Consider the following 9,034-nt stretch of genomic DNA (forward strand, 5'->3'; position numbering starts at 1 on the left):
CGCACTTGCACATCATCCATACTAACCACATGAGACGGATCTGAGACATACTTCCGAAGCTGCGACACATGGAATACATCATGCAAATTCGAAAGATTAGGTGGTAATGCCATCCGATAAGCAACTTTTCCAACTCGTTCTAAGATTTGATACGGACCAATGAAGCGAGGAGGGAGCTTTTTAGACTTCAAAGCCCTCCCAACACCGGTCACAGGCGTGACTCTCAAAAACACATGGTCACCAGCTTGAAATTCTAAATCCTTCTTCCGCTTGTCATGGTAACTCTTCTGCCTACTCTGAGAAGCTTTCATCTTCTCTCGGATAAACTTCACTTTCTCGGTAGTTTCTCGAACTAACTCAGGTCCAAGTACTACACCCTCACCAGATTCGTGCCAACACAACGGAGTTCTACATCTACGACCATACAATGCTTCAAAAGGCGCCATTCCGATACTAGAATGGTAACTATTATTATATGTGAACTCGATCAATGGAAGATAAGTGTCCCACGAACCTCCTTGTTCAAGAACACAAGCTCTCAGTAAATCCTCCAATGACTGAATAGTTCTCTCAGTTTGGCCATCAGTTTGAGGATGATATGCCGAACTCAACCTCAACTTAGAGCCCAACGAATCTTGCAGACTTTTTCAAAATCCCGATGTAAACCTCGGATCTCTGTCCGACACAATACACAGAGGAACACCATGCAACTTTACAATTACTCGGATGTAAATCTCTGCCAACTTCGCAATTGGGTAAGTGATGTTAATAGGTATGAAGTGAGCCGACTTCGTGAGCCTATCAACGATCACCCAAATCGAATCATGCCCTCTTAAAGTAGCAGGCAGCCCCGTTACAAAGTCCATAGAAATGCTATCCCATTTCCATTCTGGAACTTCCAACGGTTGCATCAACCCAGCAGGCTTCTGATGCTCAATCTTCGACTTCTGACAAGTTAAGCACGCATACACAAAACGAGCCACATCTTCTTTCATTCCGGGCCACCAAAATATTTTCTTTAAATCCTGATACATTTTAGTAGCTCCTGGATGAATACTCAAACTGCTTCTATGACCCTCTTCTAGAATGCTTCTTTTCAAAATCGCGTCATCAGGAATACAAATTCTTTCCCCTAATTTCAACACACCTCTCGCATCAATCTTAAAGTCACTCTTCTCTGATTGACCACAACGATTAAGGATATCTACTAATTTCACATCCAATTTATGTGCCTCTCGGATACTATCCATAAAATCATTATTAATCTTTAGCATTCCTAGCATTACACTCTGCGGGGTTACTTCGCAAACCAAACTCATATCACGAAATTGCTCAATTAATTCCAACTCCTTAATCATCATTGCTGACACATGCAAGGTCTTTCTACTTAAAGCATCGGCCACAATATTTGCTTTTCCTGGATGATAATTCAAACCGAAATCATAATCCTTAAGCAATTCTAACCACCTACGTTGTCTCATGTTCAGCTCTTTCGGATCAAATAGATACTTTAAACTTTTATGATCGCTGAAAACTTCAAATCTGGAACCATAAAGGTAATGCCTCCAGATTTTTAGCACAAACACCACAGCAGCAAGTTCAAGATCATGCGTAGGATAGTTCTTTTCATGAATTCTTAACTGTCGCGACGCATAAGCAATTACTTTATTATTTTGCATGAGCACACCTCCTAAACCCATCAATGAAGCATCACAGTAAATTATAAACGGTTCCTCCGGATTTGGCAAAGTCAAAACCGGCGCCGACGTCAATCTCCTTTTTAATTCATTAAAACTCTCTTCGCACTGAACATCCCACACGAAAGCTTTACCTTTACAAGTTAATTTAGTTAACGGAAATGCTAACTTAGAAAATCCTTCAATAAACCTTCTATAATATCCAGCTAATCCCAAAAGCTTCTAATCTCGGTAGCCGACTTAGGAGTCTCCCATTGCAATACAGCTTCTACCTTGGAAGGATCTACAGCAATACCTTTTCCTGAAATTACATGGCCGAGAAAACTGACTTCTCTTAACCAAAACTCACACTTGGACAGCTTCGCATACAATTTCTTATCTTTCAAAACATCCAACACTAATCTCAAATGTTCCTTGTGCTCTTCTTCGGACTTAGAGTAAATCAAAATATCATCAATAAATACTACCACAAAATGGTCCAGATAAGTATGGAAAATACGATTCATGTATTCCATAAATACCCCCGGCGCATTAGTCACACCGAAAGGCATCACCGAATACTCATAATGTCCATACCGAGTTCTGAACGCTGTCTTCTGGATGTCTTCATCTTTCACTTTGATCTGATGATAGCCCGATCTCAAATCAATTTTACTGAACACACAAGCACCCACTAATTGATCCATCAAATCATCTATTCTCGGTAGTGGATACTTATTCTTGATCGTTACTTTATTCAATTGTCTATAATCAATACAAAGCCTCATACTACCATCTTTCTTCTTTACTAGCAACACTGGAGCTCCCCACGGTGACACACTTTGTCTTATAAACTTCTTCTCCAGTAAGTCTTCCAATTGCTTCTTTAATTCATACAATTCAGATGCCGACATTCTATACGGTGCCATCGAAACAGGCCTAGTACCAGGTACCAGATCAATAGTAAATTTAACTTCCCTCTCTGGCGGCACACTAGGAATTTCATCAGGAAAAACTTCAGGGAATTCTTTCACCACTAACAGTTCCTCAATCTTAGCTTTACTCTCAACCGACAACGTCGCCATCAAAGAAAACATCTGAGCTCCCTCTTTCATCAATTTTCGCAATTCTCTGAAAGGTAATAAGTCAACTCCTTCCTCTTCAGGAGTGGAAAACCTCACCGACTTATGATGACAATTTATATGAACATAATTATACTCTAACCAGTTCATACCAAGAATTACATCCATCCCATCCAACGGCAAACATACTAAATCAACATAGAAATCTTTATCGAAGATCGACAAAGGACATTTTAAACATACCAAAGAAGTAGTTATCGATCCCTTAGCTGGGGTCTCAACAATCAATTCACCATCCAAAGCGGACAATTTTAAACCCAGTCTTCGAGCACAGTTAGCAGAAATAAAACAGTGTGTAGCACCGGTATCAATAATAGTAATTAAAGGAGTACCATTTATGAAACATGTACCTCGGATAAGTCTGTCCTCACTGGAGGTTTGAGTTCCGGTCAATGCGAACACCTTTCCAGTTTGAGATTTCTTTGGCTTCTGACACTGACTTCCAATATGCCCTTCTTCGCCACAATTAAAACAAATCATTTCCTTGTGCTTGCAATCAGCTATTGCATGGCCAGTCTTACCACAGCGAAAACACCTCTTTACTTCAGCAGTGCATACATTACTCTTATGACCAGCCTGACCACATTTGAAGCAAACTATACCAGCAGGGGCACCTCCCCTACTAGTCCTCTGAGCCGGAGCAGCTCCTTGTTTCCCTTTTCCCACTGGAGCATCATACGGCTTGCCACGGTTTTGATGTTGCTTGCCCCTGCGGTCACTGACAATCTTGTAATGAGCATTATTGTCTTCTTCAAATATCCTGCAGCTATCAACCAATTCAGTAAAAATGCGTATCTTCTGATACCCAACAGCCTTCTTAATTTCAGAGCGCAGTCCGTTTTCAAACTTGATGCACTTTGAAAATTCAGCACCAGCACCAGTGTAATGAGGATAAAATTTGGACAACTCCACAAATTTTGCAGCATAATCAGTGACAGACATGTTTCCTTGCTTCAGCTCAAGGAACTCAATTTCTTTCTTACCACGGACATCTTCCGGATAATACTTTCTCATGAATTCCCTACGGAATACATCCCAAGTAATGACTTCACCTGCCACGGTCAACCTCTCGTGAGTCTCTAGCCACCAGTCATCAGCTTCGACTGCTAGCATGTGAGTACCATACCGAACCTTCTGAGCTGGAGTGCAATCCATAACACGGAAGATTCTCTCGATCTCTTTCAACCATCCCAAGGCTGCATCTGGATCATGCTTCCCTTTAAACACCGGCGGATTCTCTCTTTGAAAAGTCGCCAAGCTACGTGATCCAGCATCTCCACCAGCATTTGGCAAGTTCTGCACAGCTTGTGCCATCGCTTGCATTGCGGCAGCCATTGCAGCGTCATTCCTTCCCGCCATTTCAACTTATCACTACAACACAACTTAAAAGTTAGATTAGTAACAATACACAATTGTTAGACAGTAACGACACGACAACTGGCCGGACAGACCGACCTGCTCTGATACCACTAATGTAACACCCCATTTTCTACCCACGAGTTATAACAACAAAATCAGAGTCGTAAAATTTTCTATAAATGGAATATTACATGTTCAACTTTAAACAATTTCCACTTTAAGGAATCATAACAATATGTAACACTTTTCTTAATTCGACAAAATAATGTCATTCACTCCAATAATTCAACTTCATAAAATCTTACGCAGCGGATTCATAAAAAAATTCTTATCATCTTTAAGCAACATAAATACGACTTAACTTAAAGAGTAAACAACTATAATCCTTCAAACAATTTAAATTTTAGTAACAATTAAAAGATCCACAAAGCAGACACGCGACAATCCCCCCGAGTGCTACGTATCAGAGCGACTGACCACTGACCCGACCAACGGTAACCGGCTACTTCTCAGGATTACCTGCACGTTGTCACATAAGGACAACATTCAACAGAAGGGGTGAGTTACAATAATTATAATCAGTATATGAAAAACAATACAGTAATTAAGAATCGTACACAAACACCACTTCTCAATTAAATTAAATACCCATACAACAAACCAACAAAAATGCAACTCTAATGAGACTCGACTCGTCATGCATGTGGTACCATTCGGAGTAAAACTCCCAACTTAAAATTTGCCGATTTAACGAGGCATCAAGGCTTAAGCCTTCAACTTTCAACTTTTGCCAATCCAGGCCAACGTGGTGTGAGCAAAGCTCCGACTTAATGCATATGAATTTACATGACATACACGACTTTAAAATTCCGACAACATAATGATAATAGCAACACAACAATGTTTTCAACATAATCAACTTATAATCAACTTTGGCTCACCAAGCTTACAACTCAGTATCTTTAACAACTTTCCGTACACGGAATAACTTAACAACTCAGTCATACTTGTGTCGACACTTCATAACATAAACCCAACAAAATTACTCATCAAAATTAACTATAATATTACCCGACTCACCCCGACGAATTTCATTAAATTCTGAGCAATTCGATTTTTCACTTTTCCAACAGCGTTAACCCGTTAACGCCCTGGGTTAGCCCGTTAACGCAAGACAGAATACAATTTTTTTTCACTTTTCCAACAGCGTTAACCGGTTAACGCCCTGGGTTAACCTGTTAACGCAAGACAGAATGCAATTTTTCAGTTTTTCAACAGCGTTAACCCGTTAACGCCCTGGGTTAACCCGTTAACGCAAGACAGAATGCAATTTTTCAGTTTTTCAACAGCGTTAACCCGTTAACGCCCTGGGTTAACCCGTTAACGCAAGACAGAATGCAATTTTTCAGTTTTTCAACAGCGTTAACCCGTTAACGCCCTGGGTTAACCCGTTAACGCAAGACAGAATACACTTCCTGGCAAATTTAACAGTGTTAACCGGTTAACGCCCTGGGTTAACCGGTTAACGCAAGACAAACAGCAATTTTTTTCACAATTCATAACAGTGTTAACCGGTTAACACCCTGGGTTAACCGGTTAACGCAAGACAGAAAACTGTTCCTGCGCTAACACGAAGCAGAATGCAGAATTCTCCGCATTTTCCGCCGTTGGAGGACTTCCGGACCTCCGATTCCAATTCCGTAAAAAGCTACACTTTCGGAAAATCAAGACTCATCCAATTACAGATTCAATTACAGCTTTAACATAACTTATTCATCTCAATTTTTCAGCATTCAACATCCCAATTAGGGTCAAATCAATGGCTTATCACTACCCATTACATGTTAACCCATAATCCCCATTAAACGACAATAAACCCCCCTTACCTTATTATTTTGGATCGAAGGTTGCTCTAAGAATCGGATTCCGGAAGTTTTCTTCTCCTTCCCTCTCGTTCGTACAACAGTTCTCAAATTCCCCTTCTGCTAACTTCTCTCTACTACTGTTTCTTTTTTTTTTCTTTTTTTTTTCTCTTTATTAAATTAACTAAATATCCTAATCTCTAATGGGCCTAATATAACACCTCTCATTTTACTAATTAGCACACAATGATAAGCCCACTTACTCAAATAACACCACAATTATATTATTATTTCTTATAATAATTTCTACGACTTTCGACTAATTTCCGACTAACCACAATAATTACTTAAATATTAAAAATAACAAATAATTATTTTTGGGCGTTACAATCTATACACCAGAACATCTGCTAGCCTAAGAGTCGATCTCCTCTCCTGTGGGTCAGTCTAGAAATTCACAAGCGCCTATTTCTTCATAGATACCCCTGCACGCCTAAATATATCAAATATGACATCCCTAACAAAGTCATGTCGGTATTTGAATCCTAGAAGCTCCTTGCAATGAATAATATGTTCTTTGAATGTATCCACGCATGCCTTACAGCAAACAGGGCAAATCTCATCAACGAAAAATAAGAGAATCATAAATCGGTATCTAAGGATGGTACAGTACTCTATCGAGGACATATGTTGGCCTAAACCGTCAATAGGGAGCAAAGAGATTTTTTTTTAACATGTACTCTAAACAAAGATTATTATGAAATATTGTATCAGATACTTAATCCACTCAATTGATCATAAGTAATGTATAGTTATCAAAGTGAGGGTGAACGGGTGGATGAGGCATGGGATTATCATGCTTTATTGGTCAGGACTCAACTTTGTGATGCTCTACACGGTGTCTTTGCTAGTCTACAGTTCTCACTCCAACCCGTCTAGATACGCCTTATTCATTGTCGATTTTGGAGCAAGTTGGATGTCTCCTTCTTCCTCTAGAACTTGCTTAGCCTTGCACAACACGTTGATAATGCAACAATGACCTAACACCTTTTTTGTTGGACTTGGCCATATTTTGCAAGCTATCTGCAATTATTCTCCTTTTTTATTGTGATTTGTGTTGGATTTTAGTGGAGTCTCAAAATCAGCGCCACTCCTTCAAGATATATATTTCAACTAAAATTTAATTTGCATTAGATTGATATATGATTTGTCAAACTTTGAATTGAATTTTATTTTAAATTAAAATATTTTTTTACTAAAAGCCTGTTAAAGCTTATTTTAAACAAAAAACTTTTATTATGAATCACAAAAAATGTAATATCAACGATTATTGTTTATAGATTATTTTTCTAACTCGAGTATTACTTAGTAGACTTTTTTTAACTTGACTAAAGGATCCGGGCTTAAAAATGCTTAAATTTAGTACTCAATATTGGAGGAATTTTTCTGCTACCTCCAACTTATACTTGACACTCTTCAAAGGGATTGTGATTACGCTTTTGCCCTTGTTACAAATTATCGATTTTTTTAAAAGGTTTTGGTAAATTCTAGATTTTTCCTGCAGTTATCGGATATTTCATAAAATTTCTCATTTGGATGTAGAATTATCAGATTTATTATAAAATTACCTGATATTTTGCAAAAGAATGCATAAATGTCGGACATTTGCAAAATTGTCGGTAAAAACTTAAGGTTTTGTGGAAAATTATGAAGAACTTTTGAAAAATCCGAAAAGAAGTTACCAGACATTTGGAAAATCCATAAACAAATTAAATCTACCGGATTTTTTGAAAAATTCGGTATGCACTAAAAAATTTGAAAATTTGAAAAGCCCGGTAGGCTGTACTGAATTTTTTTTTATTTTTTTTTTATTACTTTTTTAACAAAATTAAGCGGATAGAACATATACAAATAATGCAAAAGTGTTATAATATCATTACAAAATAAATTATGTCGACTTCATATCTACTTATTCTCAGTGCCTAATACGTTATGCATATGTTGATTCTCATGCTTTTGGAACTTCACTATAATTCTCTCTCCATCGGTCTGTGACGGGAGGCAAAGGACAATTGTGTTTCAAACTTCACCTGCACCCAATGAATGTTGTTAACAAAACATACTGCAATCATTTTGTGTATACTTGATGTTATGCATGGAATTTTCACTAATGGGAAAATGTGATGTTAAAATTTGTTTACAACGAGACCAGTGTAACATTGTATCTAGAAGTAATAGGGTAACTCATATCAAGATTTGTCATCCACTTTTCACGACCCTGCACACCAAAGCCAACACGCAATGCACTCCTAACTTTCGGCACCGTGTCATAGAAAAAATTGGAATACAGTTGATGGTGTTGATAATCTTCAGTATCTAACTGCGTATGAATCAAAGGGCAAGACTTTTCGCCTCATCCAAGTAAAACTGCAATAGCCCAGAAGCCACAATTTCCATCATCTTCCACATCAACAATGGCATCAATGTACTGATGCAAGAAAACAAGAAACTGAGAGAAATATTTTAGTTTTGAAGACATGTTACGTTGTTGACTTTTAATTGATTTTATACATAATCTCTTTGTACTCATACTATCCTACGAGCCCTCAGCATACTCTCATTGTAAAATATCATGATGCACATCACTCTTTTTACTCTTCTTTGTTCCATTCTTTGGCATGTACTTATCATCAACAACCCCCAATAACTTCCGAAACAAATAAGTTAAAATAGAAGCAGTTGGCAGAAGAAGTACCTGTTTGTTTTGTATGTGCAAACAATTTCACTGAATCAGTGTGCATCCAAAAGATACAAGTAACAGCATTGGAAGACTCTTTGTTTTTGTCCAGTACATGTATTTATCTTCTTCATGAATAAGATTCATCATATGTTGCATTTCAGTCAACGAACCTCTCTTGCTCGCGTTGTATGTAGACCTAGCTTTGTAGACTTGGGTAACGCTCGTTAGGTTTTTTAGATCTCTATCTTTTAAAGC

General features: G+C 38.1%; 1 protein-coding gene across 1 annotated transcript; it reads right to left on the bottom strand.

Annotated features, from left to right (window-relative positions):
• Positions 1 to 2,542: 2,542 nt before the first annotated feature.
• Positions 2,543 to 4,177, bottom strand: LOC127120787 (uncharacterized; the record flags this gene model as incomplete). Its single annotated transcript, XM_051051332.1, has 1 exon — positions 2,543 to 4,177. A coding segment is annotated over exon 1 (1,635 nt), but the record flags the coding sequence as incomplete, so codon positions are not given.
• Positions 4,178 to 9,034: the final 4,857 nt, after the last annotated feature.

This window comes from Lathyrus oleraceus, chromosome 2 (assembly GCF_024323335.1).
Source record: "Lathyrus oleraceus cultivar Zhongwan6 chromosome 2, CAAS_Psat_ZW6_1.0, whole genome shotgun sequence".
In the NCBI taxonomy this organism is placed as follows: domain Eukaryota; kingdom Viridiplantae; phylum Streptophyta; class Magnoliopsida; order Fabales; family Fabaceae; genus Lathyrus; species Lathyrus oleraceus.